Source organism: Terrapene carolina, unplaced genomic scaffold (assembly GCF_002925995.2).
Source record: "Terrapene carolina triunguis isolate 2854851 unplaced genomic scaffold, T_m_triunguis-2.0 Scaffold192, whole genome shotgun sequence".
Taxonomy (NCBI): Eukaryota; Metazoa; Chordata; order Testudines; family Emydidae; genus Terrapene; species Terrapene triunguis.
The window spans coordinates 483,764-500,428 of record NW_020664543.1 but is presented as its reverse complement, the minus strand read 5'-3'; the positions used below and the strand labels follow the sequence as shown (position 1 = coordinate 500,428).

At 45.6% G+C, this 16,665-nt stretch overlaps 1 protein-coding gene across 1 annotated transcript in view; it reads left to right on the top strand.

Moving 5' to 3' along the window:
* Nucleotides 1-450: 450 nt before the first annotated feature.
* The window catches only part of ASPSCR1 (ASPSCR1 tether for SLC2A4, UBX domain containing), an 80,239-nt gene continuing 64,024 nt past the window's right edge, over nt 451-16,665 (top strand). The window contains exons 1-4 of the mRNA XM_026654398.2: nt 451-558; nt 840-895; nt 2,103-2,217; nt 10,965-11,065. Of these exons, the coding sequence (XP_026510183.1) occupies nt 457-558; nt 840-895; nt 2,103-2,217; nt 10,965-11,065 (374 nt within the window). The 5' untranslated portion in view covers nt 451-456. The remainder of the gene's footprint in view (nt 559-839; nt 896-2,102; nt 2,218-10,964; nt 11,066-16,665) is intronic.

The following is a 16,665-nucleotide window of genomic DNA, read 5'->3' as shown; positions in this document are numbered from 1 at the left end:
GGAGGGGAGGGGCTGGAGGTGCAGATGGGGGCTGGGGGGTGCAGGAGGAGGGGAGCTATGGGGGGCAGGGGGTACAGGAGGAGGGGAGTGAGGGGAGGGGCAGGAGGTGCAGATGGGGGCTGGGGGGTGCAGGAGGAGGGGAGCTGTGGGAGGGGAGGGGCTGGAGGTGCAGGAGGAGGGGAGTGAGGGGAGGGGCAGGAGCAGCGGGGCGCACCAAGCGCTGCAGGGATGAGGAGTTGAGGGGGAGGAGCTTAGCGCATGCGTACTGTGCTGTGAATGTTGGCGCCAGCTCAGGCACGGCGGTGAGGGAGGGGCCACGGAGCCGGGCGTTGGCGCCAAGACTCGCGGGGCTCCCAGCACGGGGGCGGTCCGTGCATAGGCCCCGCCCATCGCGGCGCGGTCTGGTTCGAGGGGGCGTGGCACTGGCGCTGAGAGGGCGGGCCTGGCAGAGGGAAGATGGCGGCGGCCGCCGGCGGGGGGGGCTTCGCGGTCTCGGTGCTGGCCCCGAATGGGCGGCGGGTCACGGTGCGGGTGGGCCCCGGCACCACTCTGCTCCAGGTTGGTCCTGGCCGGGGCGGGCGGGCCTGGGGGAGACCCCCTGAGATCGGCCCCTGGAAGTAAACCCGCTGTGAGCAGCCCTCCCCCCGCCGCCCCTTCCCCCGCTACGGGCAGCCCCGGGCCTCTCCCTTGCGGCGCCCGGCTGCGCTGCGAGCTCCTGGGCCCGCCTGTGGCTATAGGGCCCAGCGAACTGGAGTAACAGGGGCGGGTCTGCGGTGCCCAGCCCAGATAAGGGCTCTGTAGCGCCCAGCCCCTGCTAACCTCCCTTCTGTTCTCTGCAGATTCTAGAGGAAGTTTGTGGGATGCAGAACTTCAATGCCAACGAGTATGATTTGAAGTGAGTCTTGGCTGGTTTGGACACATCCTCTTATTGCCTGGGCAGGCCTCAGAGCTGCTTGCAGACTCCCACTGAATGTTGTGGATGGGAGACTTGAGTGTCACTGCTGTGCAATTGGATTGAAATGGCCCCCCTCCAAAGATAGGGGATAGAGTTCTGTTTATTCCATTCACTATACGAGTGATATCAACAGTGAGCTAGCTGGTGATGTGCCAGTCAGTTGCTATGCTAACGGGAGAGGTGGCAGCTCCACAGGGAAAGCCTAGAACCTTCTTTCTGTGGGCTCCAACCCTAATGACACATCAGAAGGTGCATGTCTGTCAGTGGCTGAGCTTTGAGATTGAGAGGGAGGAGGCCCTGGAACAGCAGGCAAACTTGCCTTGGGTGCTTTTATGTTTTGTTAGTTTATCCAAGCTGGTGTTATGGGAGCACATACACAATGTGTTTCAGGCTCTGCCCTGCTGTAAAGATGCTTATAGGGCTGATGTACTGCTTTGTTCAAAAACTTCAAAATGGATGTTTATATTCTGAACCCCCAGACCCCCACCTCCAGATCTCCATAAAGGTGGTAATTCCACCATTCCTATTACTTTCTACCCCATGTGTTGCCTGGTCTATTCACTTGTATTCTACCTCTTCCTTATAGTCTTGGGAGAAGAGATGAGAACCTTGAGTCCTTGCAAAGTCTATGACAGGGGTACGCAACCTATGGCATGCGTGCTGATTTTCAGTGGCACTCACACTGCCCAGGTCCTGGCCACCGGTCCGGGGGGCTCTGCATTTTAAGCATCTTAAACATTTTAAAAACCTTCTTTACTTTACATACAACAATAGTTTACTTATATATTATAGACTTATAGAAAAGACTTTCTAAAAATGTTAATGTATTACTGGCATGCGAAACCTTAAATTAGAGTGAATAAATGAAGACTTGGCACACCACTTCTGAAAGGTTGCCGACCCCTTGTCTATGACCTCCACGGCCAGTCTGCACACTTTCAGTATGCGGAATTATTTTTGGTGGGTTCACTTACTAAAATGACAGCTTTTCACCATAGACTCCAACCCATGGCACTTCATCAACGTGTAGAGCAGTGCAGAGTTCTTTTCCTGCTCCAGACAGTGTATGGCTAGAAATCTCTGTAGAGAACTGAGGGGCAGCATGTGGTTTTACCTGATCTCCTTCTTGGGCTTGTTTCTTTTGCAGGTTTCAGAGGTCTGTGCTAGATCTTTCTCTGCAGTGGAGATTTGCCAAATTGCCCAACAATGCCAAGCTGGAGGTGGTGCCAATCTCTCGTAACAGAGTGGGAACTGAAAACAGAGTATGTCAATTTCACAACATGACCTACGTTTATTTAGTTTGCAGCCATACTGGGTTTGATCTAGTCAGATCAAATGAGCATGAGAGACAAGGTGGGTGAGGTAATATTTTATTGAACATAAGAACGGCCATACTGGGTCAGGCTAAAGGTTCATCCAGCCTAGTATCCTGTCTCCCGTAGTGGCCAATGCCAGGTGCTTCAGAGAGAATGAATAGAACAGGGAATCGTCAAGTGATCCATCTCCTGTTGTCCATTCCCAGCCTCTGGCAAACTGTGGCTAGGGACACTTCAGAGCATGGTTTTGCATCCCTGCCCATCCTGGCAAATGTCCATTGATGGACATATCCTTCATGAATGTATCTAGTTCTTTTTGAACCCGGTTGCACTGTTTAAGCTCAAAAGCTTGTCTCTCTCACCAACAGAATTTGGTCCCATAAAAGATACTACCTCACCCACTTTGTCTCTCTAATATCCTGGGACCAACATGGCTACAACAACACTGCATACAACTAATGAGCATGGTCAGGTTTGGCCACTACTTGGATTGGAAACCACCCAAGAATGCTCAGGTGCTGCAGGAGGTAGTGTTGGTGATTCAATAGTTGACATTCCCCATTTACAATCAGTGTTAAACCAGTGTCCCAGCCTTATGGTAGGACATGCTGTTGGGGAGGTGGGAGGATTTTTTAGGTGAGATACAAAACTAAGGTTCTGATCACCTATAATCATTAAAGATTCCAGATCATTTTGTCCAGAAATTGAGGCCATTTTCCTGACCTAATTTTTGTTTCAGGAATTACATTCTGCCACCCTAAATTGCGCCTGCAATCTCAAATCGTTACAGGATTCTCTTTCACTTTTTATTCTGCGTTGTTTTTTAGTGTTGTTTTACTGTGCACTCAGACAACTTCCGAATTTTATCTCAAAGGTGGCTGTGTTCAGCAGTGGGTCAAATAGCCCCTGTTTATATAATTTGTAGGGCTGTCAAGCAATTACGAAAATTGATCGCAATTAATCGTGTGATTACAAAAATGCTCTGTTAAACAGTAATAGAATACTTACATATTTTTGGCTGTTTTCCACTTTTTCAATATATTGATTTCATTTTCAACACAATACAAAGTGTACAGTGCTCACTTTATATTTTTAAAATTTTTTTTTTTAAATAAATATCAAACTTTAGAGCCTACAAGTCCACTCAGTCCTACTTCTTGTTCAGTCAGTCGCTCAGACAAACAAGTTTATTTACATGTGCAGGAGACAATGCTGCCCGCTTCTTGTTTACAATGTCACCCGAAAGTGAGAACAGGCATTTGCATGGCACTGTTGTAGCTGGCGTTGCAAGATATTTATGTGCCAGATATGGTAAACATTCATATGCCCCTTCATGCTTTGGCCACTATTCCGGAGGACATGCTTCATGCTGATGATGACGGTCGTTAAAAAAACAATGTATTAATTATATTTGTGATTGAACTCCTTGGGGGAGAATTGTATGTCTCCTGCTCTGTATTTTACTTGCATTCTGCCATATATTTCATGTTATAGCAGTCTTGGATGATGACCCAGCATGTGGTTTGTTTTAAGAACACTTTCACTGCAGATTTGACACAATGCAAAGAAGGTGTTAATGTGAGATTCTAAAGATTGCTACAGCACTCAACCCAAGGTTTAAGAATCTGAAGTGCCTTCCAAAATCTGAGAGGGACGAGATGTGAAGCATGCTTTCAGAAGTCTTAAAAGAGAAACATTTTGATGCAGAAACTACAGAACTCAAACCACCAAAAAAGAAAATCAGACTTCTGCTGGTGGCATCTGACTCAGATGATGAAAATGAACATGCGTTGGTCTGCACTGCTTTGGATGGTTATTGAGCAGAACCCATCATCAGCATGAATGCATGTCCTCTGGAATGGTGTTTGAAGCATGAAGGGATATATGAATCTTTAGCGCTTCTGGCAGGTAAATAGCTTGCAACGCCAGCTACAACAGTGCTGTGCGGACGCCTGTTCTCACTTTCAGGTGACATTGTAAACAAGAAGCGGGCAGCATTATCTCCTGCACATGTAAACAAACTTGTTTGTCTGAGTGATTGGCTGAACGAGAAGTAGGACTGAGTGGACTTATAGGCTCTAAAGTTTGACATTGTTTTATTTTCGAATGCAGTTTTTTTGTGCATAATTCTACATTTGTAAGTTCAACTTTTATGATAAAGAGATTGCATTACAGTACTTGTATTAAGTGAATTGAAAAATACTATTTTAATGTTTACAGTGCAGATATTTATAACACTGTACACCTTATATTCTGTGTTGACATTGAAATCAATATATTTGAAAATGTAGAAAAACATCCAAAATATTTAATAAATTTCAATTGGTATTGTTTAACTGTGATTAAAACTGCGATTAGCTAAAAAAAATTAAGTGATTAAAAAAAATAATCACAATTAATCGTGTGAGTTAACTGCAATTAAGCGACAGCCCTAATTTTTAAAATGCTGGAATAACTCCCGTGGCCACTTTTATTCTCTTTATGTTTATATTAAAGATTTGTGAAGTATTGCTGCTGTAGCAGCTAAATGCTTATTTGCAGTAAATTATTTAAAACAATAAATAGGGAATTACCCTGTTTTTTATTATTAGAAATGGATAGTGTGTGATCTTGCTTAAGTGGAGTCTGGAAATATAAATTGTCACTGTGATCACTATGAATATTTTGTCTAACACAGAGGTTCTCAAACTTTGTGACAGAACACATGATGCTGGTTTCTTTTTATTTTCACCGGCTAAATTGTGTTGGAAGACTACTATCCCTAATGTTATATTTCTGCATAGGCATTTGCTGAAGTTGGAGTAATGTTATATGATTCAAACAGAAAGGCAGGTGAGGCCTGATAATGGAAGGCAGATATCCATGAGTGATTGTCTGTATAGGCTTGTGGTCCACATTGTGAAAAAGTTTGTGAGCCTTTGCTCTAGCTGGCTGTGTTGGACTTGGGGATGTTATCATACATCAACACTTCTCTGCATGACCCCCCCCCCCCTCCCCATTTCATGCATTGCTTCAGTGACTTTACTTTTCACTTTGTGGAAGAAGGAAGTTTGTGGTCGTCTGGCCTCATATGACTTACCATTTAATAGATCCAGGTGGACACCATATGCTGTAATTTTTAACTACAAACTGCTGTAAAGGCACCTACTTGCCCTCTCTTGGGGAGAGGGATGGGGCGTGGTGCAGTTGGAAGGTCTGTGGAGTGAAGACCTCACCTGGAGTATATATCCTGTTTAAGTTGCCTTGTCTTAAAGAAAATGTTGAGGTTGAAATGAAGGGCAATTAAGTTTTAGGGGCCAAGGGGAAGGGGTTACATGTGAAAGAAGTTATGACCACTAGGACTTGCCCTGGAAAAGAAATGAGCTAGAGCAGCGATTCTCAAACTTTAGCAGACTGAAGATCCCCATTTTGATTTAAATTTTTTTGGGGACCCCCAAACCCTCCTCCCACTCACTCCATCCCCCCTCCCTGTGTCACTCACTTTCACCAGGCTGGGGTAGGGGGGTGGGTGCAGGAAGGGGTGCAGGCTTTGGGAAGGAGTTTGGGTGCAGGAGGGGGTGAGGGGTGTGGGCTCCGGCCAGGCGGCGCTTACCTCGGGTGGCTCCTGAAAGTGACCGGCACATCTCTCTGGCAGTGACTCCTAGGCAGGGGGGGCGCGGGGGTCTCCGCGTGCTGCCCCTGCCTGCAGGCACTACCCCCACAGCTCCCATTGGTCGCAGTTCCCGGCCAATAGGAACTGCAGAGTTGGCGCTCGGGGTGGGGGCAGCTCGCAGAGACCCACTTGCCCCCCTCCCCCATCCAGGGGCTACAGGGATGAGCGGGCCGCTTCCAGGAGCGGCAGAGAGCCAGGGCAGGCAGGGAGCCTGCCTTAAACCCGCTATGCTGCCGAACTTTTAGCACCTAAAATCTCCCGGTTTGGCTTCAGTAACCTTCAGGAGCTAGGGGGAGGAGTTGAGCAGCGGGGCCATGGATCCCCTGGAGTACCCTTGGGGACCCTCGGGGACAGTGGACCCCAGTTTGAGAAACATTGGGCTAGAGGAGACTTAAGATATTATTTATTTATAATATTATAGTACAGGCTAGAGGGATCAGGCCTTTTTGAGGCTGGTCATTGTACAGACAAGTAATTAAAAAAAGACAGTTACTATTCTAAAGACTCTTGTTTTTAAGATCTTGAAGTGTGGCAGGTAAACTGAGTTGCCATCCCATAATGCAAGAACAACAAGGTATGGAATTTAATGGTATAAAACCAGTACAAGAAAATACATTGTACAATACATAGTTGGCCAAGAAAACTGGATAAATTCATGAGCAGAATCGACATTAGTAATTATGTGCTGAAATGGAGGCAATCCAATCTTGTGCTTAATGGTGTGGGCTGATTTCCACAGGCTTGGGGATGAATTCCCACTGTGTGGGCCCCATGGTATAGGTGGCTGGGGCCGATGTGGAGGTTTGTGAACTTGAGGAGATGTGGTTTCCCCTGACACATTTGGCACTGGGGTAGTCAATTCTAGAGACTGGATCCTGGATTTGATAAATCACTGATTTGTTCAGCAAATTGGCTGTCTGGGAAGTAGATTGGTAATTGGTCTGGGATTTATCATCAGCCTTTGTTTGTAAGGACCCTTGACCCCTCTAGAACATATCTGCAGAGCAGTGCCCTCCAGATTCCTTTGTGATGTGGATGGGGAAGGAAGGCACTATTACAAAGAGCTAACTTAGTGATACAACCATCCATCTTTTATGCACATTTGTAAACTTAGCAACTAATTGACATTGTTCTCTGTAGTATTTTATATGCAGCCTGGGATTTTTTAAAAGAGTTTTTAATTGACTGAATATGACTTTCGTGACATTTTTGGCTTTGAACTGTTGCCCAAAAACTGATGTAATTGCCAGTTTGAATTTCTGGGCAGGATTCTTGTAGCATGGTGATGTCAGCTGTCAGCACACATCTGTAGCTGAGGATAATCTAAGGCTGGTCTCCGGCAAAGAAGAAAATAGGAGACTGTGTTAGTGATGGGATGAAACTACTTAGCTACCATGTAGTGGCTGATAATGTTCACTGTTTCTTCTGTGCAGAAAGGTTCCTGTTTCTTAGCAGTACTACAAGGGCAGGACCTGAGGTAGATAGCAAACATACTCCACAAAGGAATTTGTTGTAGATTGCTACACTTCATAGTGTCTCCTTTTTTTAACCCTCTTTTGAAAAGGAAAATATGCTAAAATATTTGGCTTGACTCTCTTGTCTCTGTCTCCGTCAAGCTGCTCAGGCACTATGGTGGAAGGTCCATATCAAAACCTAGATATATAGGAAGAAAGCATTTGTTGATGTTCTGTGCTTATGACCTTTTGAGGTTGTTCACGTTCTCTGAATCCTTGGGTAATTTTGGTTTTATGGGCTGGTGAAAACTATGGTTCACTAGAAATCATGGGATACTGCCCTATGGGGGATTCTCGGTACCAATGCAGCCAAAAAGGTGCATCATCAATGAGCTACCTATGTTAGAAGGCCACTTGCCATCCAAAACGTGGTGACTACAACCAGAGGCAACCAACCCCTCTTCCTGTCTCAATCTGCTACTTACTGGTAGGGGGGAACTGAACAAAAGGGAAGCTTGGAACCAGTGATCATAAGCTACTTTAATTCAGCAGGAGTTAGTTCATAGAATACTGCTATAAAGATACCAGATTTTGGGGGATAGTGAGCAAGGTCCAGTAGGAAGAAGCGTTAAATGTGGAAATAGCTTGGGCTGCTCTGTGATGGAAAAACTGTTTTTCCTCTTAGATTTTTCCCTTGGAATTATCAGGAATTTCAAGTTGGCCTCTGCATAGTCATACTTGTTGGAGATGTCTCATAGGTGTGAAAAGCTTTTTATAAAGCAATGCCTGTTGGAGTTGCATGGTCACCCTTCATGCACTGAATGTTCTGAACAGAAAATATAAAAGGGCTATGCAGCCACAACTGCCTCTGCTCCTTCCTTTCTATAGCCCTCTGCAGGTGTTAAAGACCTTATTTCTGTGCCCAGAGCAATTTCTTGAGGTTTTGACCCAAACATCCTTAATTTGTAGTGTAGTATAGTTAGCTAGTTGGGACGCTTTAAGTAGTTGCATGTTACACATATAGTCTTTCTTCTGGACTTAGGGCTTTCTTTCACTTCGGTCATGGCTGGTCAGGCCTTCAAGGACTTGAATAAGACTCATAGAATATCAGGGTTGGAAGGGACCTCAGGAGGTCATCTAGTCCAACCCCCTGCTCAAAGCAGGACCAATTCCCAGCTAAATCATCCCAGCCAGGGCTTTGTCAAGCCTGAACTTAAAAACCTCTAAGGAAGGAGATTCCACCACCTCCTTAGGTAACCCATTCTAATGCTAGAAGAGTGGATTGAAGTGATGTGTGTTGTACTTCCATGGTCCCAAGTGTGGATGTGCTCTATTGCTGTTTGTTGTGCCTGAGGGAAGCCCATTCCCCAAACTGATGCTCAGTCTGTGCCCGCACCAGAAGGTTGTGGAGGTTGCCACCTGTACAGAAGGCTCTTGATTTCCAAGACCGTTTGAAAATGCAGCCTTGTTTGTTTAGTTGTGGATTGAATAGATATCTGGGAACGCGGTAGTGTTTCTTTTGAGTTAATCTGCATGTTATACTTTGGTGCAGGTATAGTGCAGAGAACTAGGAGTCTGGAGATTTGGGTTCTAATTCTCGTTCTGCTACCTACTCTCTCTGAGGCTTTGGGCAAATCACTTAACATCTCTGGGCCTGAGTTTGTCTATCTGTAAAATGAGGATGGTAATATTGACCTCTTCTTTATAAAGCACTTTGAGAACCTCAGAGAAGAGGCACTAGAGACAAAATATTGTTTATTATAAATAATTATCCTTCCAGACTTGTGCTTAGAAACTGTCTTCCCATGAAACAAACTATAGGAATGCTATCTTTGGCTTTGGAAATCTTTCTATGTCCTGGCTCACAGTCATTACCCCAAATCAGCCCGCTGAAATCTGCCTGTTGAGGGTCCTCCACAGATAGATCTCAGCCCTCTGTGATTGGGGTTTGGGTGCCTCTGTGGTACTCTCTTTTCCCTGGATCCTGTGCAGTCCAGCGTCTGCTCAGTGCAGGGTTAAGTGGGCAGGGGCAGGAGGGACTTCAGAAGTTATTAACAAAAATCAACAAAAAGATTTAATGTGTCCCAAGGGACCTAGGGGAAGCCATGGCTAGAAGGAATCGCTCCTAACGTGGCTCCATTAGAACTATACTCGCAGGAACCCAGGGGACTGCTGGGAGCCACCATTGCTGCAGGGGAACAGAGCCTTTGCATGAATAGCTCTAGAATCAGCCAGGTTTTGGGGCAGCTTTTCCAGGAAGCAAACTGTGGCCCTCAATGGGAAGATGTAGGGGATTCTTCTCAAGGATTTTCTAGTGGAGTTCCTTTGCAAATGATCTCCTCTTAAGGCTTTCACTATAGGAGAGGAGGATTTGGACCACGATGATCAGTCAAGTTTTATTGTGTCTGCCCATGCATGAGTGTGTGGAAATTTAGCTTGTGTGCCCCTGAATAAAAATCTGACAGCACCATGCACTGTATCTGTGCAGTCTGGGGACACTGTACAGGTCAGGTCATGTCAGTGTCACATTAAAAGAATGGACCCATCTGAGACTATTCAAATGGAAAGAATCAAAACTAACTGTGTTCTGTTGGCTGGGGGACTGAAAGCAGAGTGGTTAGTTTCACTTGGAGGATATTATTAATTAAAATCAGATGGTTGTATTAGGTTTCCAGCAATACAGGAAAAGGTTTAAATCCCAACAATCCCCAATAAAAGATATTTACATGGGATTTAAAAAAAGTTAAATATTTCTATTCACACTACAGTTTCTAAAAATTCGCTTTTAAAACAACCCTTAAGTGTGCCCCAGCCTCCATGCATCTTCAGACTGCTTTCTGCTGCTCTTGTGGGAGCGTTGCAAACATCGAGAATTCCATCCTTGTGGCCACCTCTTCATAGAATCACAGTATCATTCATAACTCATTTCTGCTCATAGGGATAGCTATTTTAGGCATTCTTTCCCCCCCACTTCCCCCAGTATTACATTTGGGGTGGGAGTTACAAACTGTACATTACTGTCTTGTTTCTGGGGAGAGACCCTGGAACCAAAACAGACTCTGAGATGGTATCACTGTATTCTCAAGTCACTTCTTTGGAATTCATGTTTTGAAGTTCAGAATGATCCTGATGGCTGCCAGTCAGGAACATAAATAAAACACAGGACTAGAAGTCAGGACTCCAAGATTCTAGTCACAGCTCTGCCATTGACTCACTCTATATGATCTTGGGCAAGTCATCTTGCCTCTCCTTTTTTCTCACTAACTGTAAATTGGAAATGATGTTGACATGTACTTCCTGGGGCTTGTGAAGTTTAATTCCTTAATGTTTGTAAGATGCTTGATTCAGCCTTGGATATAGGGTGACCAGATGTCCCGATTTTATAGGGACAGTCCCGATTTTTGGGTCTTTTTCTTATATAGGCTCCTATTACCTCCCCACCCCCTGTCCCGATTTTTCACACTTGCTGTCTGGTCACCCTGCTTGGATAGGAGGTCCTAGAGATGAAGTACCTTTAAAAAAAAAATTGTGAAGAAATTGAATTTCCTCCCTGTCCTTAATCTAATTCAGTGGATTTTCCTCTCTAGGTTCAGATTGCATTGCAGTTGGACAGTGGGTCCCGGTTACAGGACACCTTTCGCTCTGGCCAGACACTGTGGGAACTTCTCAGCCATTTTACACAAACCAGGTGAGCAATGAGGCATGTAGAAGGGAAAGGGCTTGTTTCCAGGGACACTTCCAACAGCCAGCTGAAAAAGGATGGACAGCTACTACTTTTGGACATTGTCAAAAGACACTTGGAGATTTCTAGAAATTATATGTATTTTTATTGTGCTCCCCACTCTCTTACATTCTGTTCATGTCTGATTAAATTACATTGAGTCATAGATAGGCCAGGATAAAAAAGGGAATGTAACTTCTTGCTTCAGAGTATAAAGCAACCACTAACTCCTCCCTGAGGCTGGGAATAAACTTCCCTATGGACCTGCTACTGTATGTGTCCATTATGGGGACTTGCATTGAAGTATTTGCTACTGCCAGAGGTGGGGGCTGGACTAGATTGACCACTGGTGTGTCTGCTCTGGCAGTTCCATGTGTTCTGACAATTGGGGTTCTTTCTTGAACAAACTGCTGATTTCCTCTGAACACTTTGGGGAAGCCTGGAGCCCTCAAGTACAGGCTAAAGTGGCATTTTCAAACCATTGACTAGGTCTTGTTTAAAGAGAAGGGTTTCATGCCTGCTCTTGCTGTCTTGCTCTAGCTAGAAAGAACTTCATAAATATTTGTAAGGATTAAAAAGTTTCTGTAGTTTGCTTCCACTTGCTGCAATCTACATTCAGTGATTCCTTCTGTCTTTAGTTGACTCAAGAACAATAGCAGCATTTTTTTAAAATGTCAAACTAATAAACTCTGCTCCAAAGACAATTCTTCTCTTTGATTTTGTTGTTGTTGTTTGTGGCTTTGGAAGGCTGAGCCTCTTGAAGCTGAGGCAAGTTCTACAAATTCTGCCAGGAGTAGTATGGAGGATTTCAGCTTCACCGTTTTTTAGCAGGATTTACCTGTTGCTAATGTGGTGTCTCTTCTGGCCTTGTCTGCCTATTTTATTCTTTCATTTGCTCAGTTCCCACTTTCTGGCTGGTGCTCTGGACTTTTTCTAACTTGATGGGAGAGTTTCTGTTGCATTTGAAGCTCTTGCACCATGATGCAGATGCTATGCTGCAATGTTGTGTAACTGGAAACTGATTTGAGTACTGAAACAATTTAAATACCCATCTAAAAAAGTAAGTGATTCAGTATCATGCCAAACCCTCCAAAGGCTCCCAGAGCTCTGACACTAGGACTTCTAGGAAATAAAAGGTCACTTGGAAGAATCTTATGGGTAATAGCATGCAGATGAATGTCTCAGTCCATGTCAACCGTGTATGATTAGGGTTTTTAATTTCATGTGATAACTGATGCATAAGATCTCTACAGGAATGTGATCTAAGGAGTTGGGGACCGGGGGGAAGGAAGCTCCTCTCCTTCCCCCCATTCCTCAGAGCTGGGTGCTGGAGGAGCTTGTATCTAGGTTTCCCGAATACTTTTGGTCTTATTGCTTTTAAAGTCCCTTTGATAGTGGGATCAATTGAGGAGTTCAGACGTGTGGAAGTTGAGGCAATTCCTGGCATGGACTGAGTTACTGAATTAGTATATTTACTGAAGCTGCAAATGGAGGATAAAGTGTCCCCTATGAGCAGATGTGGTTATGAACCGAGAGTAGTACATTCTGTGGCTCAGGCAGGCTGGCCTTGGGCTGCGGAGACAGTGCTCAATGTAATTTTTCAGAGCAGAACTTTGCATCACGTCTGGGAGTGTTAGAGGGCAGTAACAATCCTTTGCCAGCCAGTGGTTGGGGGCTGATGAAAAGCTGAAGCTTGCTGATTTCTCTTCTACCATTGGAATACGCTCTCCTTGCTAGGGCCCAAGAAACTGCATAGCACACACTAGTCCTGAAGAGCTTGCCTTTGGCACAGGTTCTGAGGGGAAGTAATCGTTGCTTTTTAGGTCTCTCCCTTGTTTGATACATGGGAAGAAAGTTGTTTGGGTTGGCTGAATGCACAGTCCAAAAACAGTTCCTCTAAGGCAATTCAGACTAAGGAGAAAAGAAAACAATGATGTTTGATACTAAAACAGCTGCCCGAGGACCTTTCTCAGAAGGTCAAGAAAACTGGCATGCTGGTGACTGGGGAAGCATTATTGTTAAGATTTAAACTATTGCAAATTGAATGGCTCTAGTAACCCAAAATATCCGTTCTAAAGATAACATACGTGTAGGATTCTCACTTCTGGGTCTTAGCGCCTTCATGAGAGACTGGGAGAACTCCTGTAGAACTTTGGTTTTTGTTTTTAAATTGTAAGGGCAGATACCTGGGTAAAGCTTGAGCCAGATTCCCTTCCAGTAGTGTCACACCAAGCCTTCCTGAGTTTAAATTTCCCCCTCCGTACATTCTAGTATCACAGAGACTCTTGCATCATCCTGGTAATGGGTGACCTCCAGGGCCGGCTCTGGCTTTTTTGCTGCCCTACGCAAAAAAGCCACCGGCCGCCGCGCACACCCCTTCCCCCTCCCATTGTGGCAGGGGAGGGCGCCGAGCCCGGCCGCGGGCCGGCAGTGGCGGACGGTCCGGCGCGCCGCGGGCCCACAGTCCCCGACCGGCCGGAGCGCCAGGGGGAGGGCGGAGAGCCCGGCCGGGGCTCTCCGCTCTCCCCGGCGGCCAGAGCGCCGGGAGCAGGGCGGCGAGCCCCCGGCGGCCAGAGCGCCGGGAGCAGGGCGGCGAGCCCGGCCGGGGCCCCGGTCTCGGGCCGGAGCGCCCCGCCGCACCGCCCCCCTCCACGCGCCGCCCCAAGCACACGCTTGGTGGGCTGGTGCCTGGAGCCGGCCCTGGTGACCTCCTCTCTTCTCCCCCTCCTCTCCCCCCCAGGACTTTCTGCCCTTGTCACAGTGTAGGGACTATCCATAATTAGGAGTGGACTTCCAAACACCACCTGTTCATATTGTGACCACAGATGTATGTAACAGAAGAATTCATGGATGTGGACTTCACACCATGGGAATTTAGTCCCTCCAGGAACGGTAGTGGCACATAAATGTTCTGGAGACGAGGATGGTCCTGTCTGCATCAAGGACCTTTGGAGACCTAAGAAGTGTGGTTCTGGTTCAAACAGATAATTAGGTCTCCTTATCTTACATAAACCAGCAAAGAGGCACTGGAACCTATATGGATATGTACAAAAGATTCCTTACAGCCAGGTACCTGGCAGGGAAGTGAATAAGACTGTAGGTGGACTGCACCTGATCCATGTTAGCCTTCTGGATCAAGAAGTGGCAGACTAGATCTTCCAATTGATGGACACCAGAAGCCAATCTCTTCCTACTCACTTGAACAAGGAGCTACCAGTCTTCATCTCCTGGCACAGAGTAAAGATCATACTAGCATTGTGGAAGGAGACTCCTCTGTGGACTTTCCACTAGTCTCTCTGGTAGCCAAGGTCTTGACAAATCTTAGGAGAGACTGAGGTTCAGTGAATTTTAAACAACAATTTTCTGTATCGGTGGGTTTCTCAGTACTGTAGCAAATGGTCAATGCTGACCCAATCAGGGTTGTAGTCTGGCCTCCGATTATCATTGAGAACCAGGACACTTTTCTCTATCCCAACCCGGAAGCCCTGTCCCTGAGTGTTTGGCTCCTTCAGGATAAACATCTGTAGGTGTGGGATACTTGAGCAGGTGGCTTGTGCCCTCTTAACCTCTGAGAAGTCAGTTATCAGAAGGACTTATGGGTAAAATTTTCAGAAGCATCTAAGTGTCTTAGGTGCTTTAAGTCCCATTGACTTTCGGTGGGATATGGGCCCCTAGACACTTCTGAAAATGTTCCCTACAATTCTAAGTGGAAAAGGCTGGCAGTGTGGTGTACTCAAGCCCAAAGGGGAGCCCTGCATAAAAGTGCTTGATAACTATCACCTGCCTGGGTCTGTCCATACTGCATCTATTTTGTCCTATTGTGGACTGGTTGAAGGTAGACTATTATCAGATTCCTCCAGGCTTTGATACTTTAGGAATTCCACTGTGAGAAATTAATGTGGTCCTGAGGAAGCTTATGAAAGCTCAGTTGGAACCACTATGAGGAGTGGGGCTGTCCTGGTCGTAGCAGCTTCAGCTTGGTTTGTCCTTTTATTTGATCCAAGTAGAACCCAAGTATTTTTTGACACAGAGCATGCGAGGAAGTTTCTTCAGCTACTGAGCCACCTTATACCATGTTTTAGAACATTAAGGTGGTGCCACGTGCTCATCCAGTTGTTCTCTTGCCAACATTCTTTCTGCCTCTAGATGCCCTGTTGCAGTGAGGCCCTTCCCCGCATGCTCTGTGTCAAAAAATACTTGGGTTCTACTTGGATCAAATAAAAGGACAAACCAAGTTCTTGTTTTTTGACATCAGTTCACTGGGCAGTGCTGTCAGTAAGAGGACTGTGTCTACATGGTCGTATCAAGGAATAGTCATGGCAAGGCTCACTCAGTCTGAGGTGAGGTGGCCACCACTGCCTGCCTCAGATGTGTTTTCATCCTGTACATACTCAATGCTGGGATATGGTCTCCTTTCTACGCATTTACCAAAGCAGCATTGCTTGGATTGGCATGCAGGAGGGAATCCTGTTTTGTAGTAGTTCCAGAGTAGGTGGTGGCTGAACTCTCTTAACCCCAAGCAAGTTTTTCTTTTGGGATATCTCATTTTCAGTTGGTCACATTTTAAATATTTTCTTTAATTGTTGGTTCATCTTCAGGCTTGAATGTTGAGCCTTCTTATCGTGAGGTATTTATAGTCCTCTTCTATAAAACAGTCAGCTCCCTAAACCCTCTCTGTTCATGCTGTTGGTATTGTCCTTAGCAATGTCACTTGTTACAGCTTTATTCACTTGTCTTTTTGGCCATCCCTCATGCTTCTTACTTTCCAGGAGTAATGATCGTGCCCATGTGATATCATTAGAGAAGAGAAAACTTCTTGTTTGCTTTTGGGATTATGCTCTTGGAGGACTCTGATTGCTCTACTCACCTCCTATCAAAGTCTGGAGGATTATCTCTTTGAGATGTTTTTCTCTTAGTTTTGTTTTTTTTAAGGACTATTTCTTTTGATCACATGTTGATCATATTTGGATCTGCCTGTGTCTTTGAGAGCTCCACCTCAGTGCAGTCAGTCAGAACTGACTAGAATGATCGGAGGGAATGGAATATGAGACAGGAAGGGGCTGGACACATGTCCTGTCTCACTGCCACTGCCCTCAAGGATTTAAACACCCCACCCCCCATAGAGCCGGGAGTGTTTCAATCTGGTGCTAAGGAGCTAAGACCCAGGGGTGTCAATAATGTTATAAGGAAGTCCCTCTTTTAACGGAGGAAATACCTGCTGTCTAGTGGGGAAGCCATCTGTGTGCAGTGATAAATAATCTCTCTACAGCTTGCTCACACATCAGCTCGTGTTTCCTCAGTTAGAAATGTGAGCTCTTTCTTGTGTGATTTGGTTTCATGGAGTGGTCTCATTTGCTGTGGGTTATTATTGTAACACCAACTTAATAGTTAATGTACACACAGCTCTTTGAAGATGTAAAGTGCTACAGAAGTGTTAAGAATTATTAACTTCACTCCATCAGACACAGGTGGGATTTCCTGCCTTCTGGGAGGTGAGATCAGCTGTTTGGATGGACTTTTCATTAAATGCAGGAAGCAGCAATGATGCCATATGTAACTTGGTCATG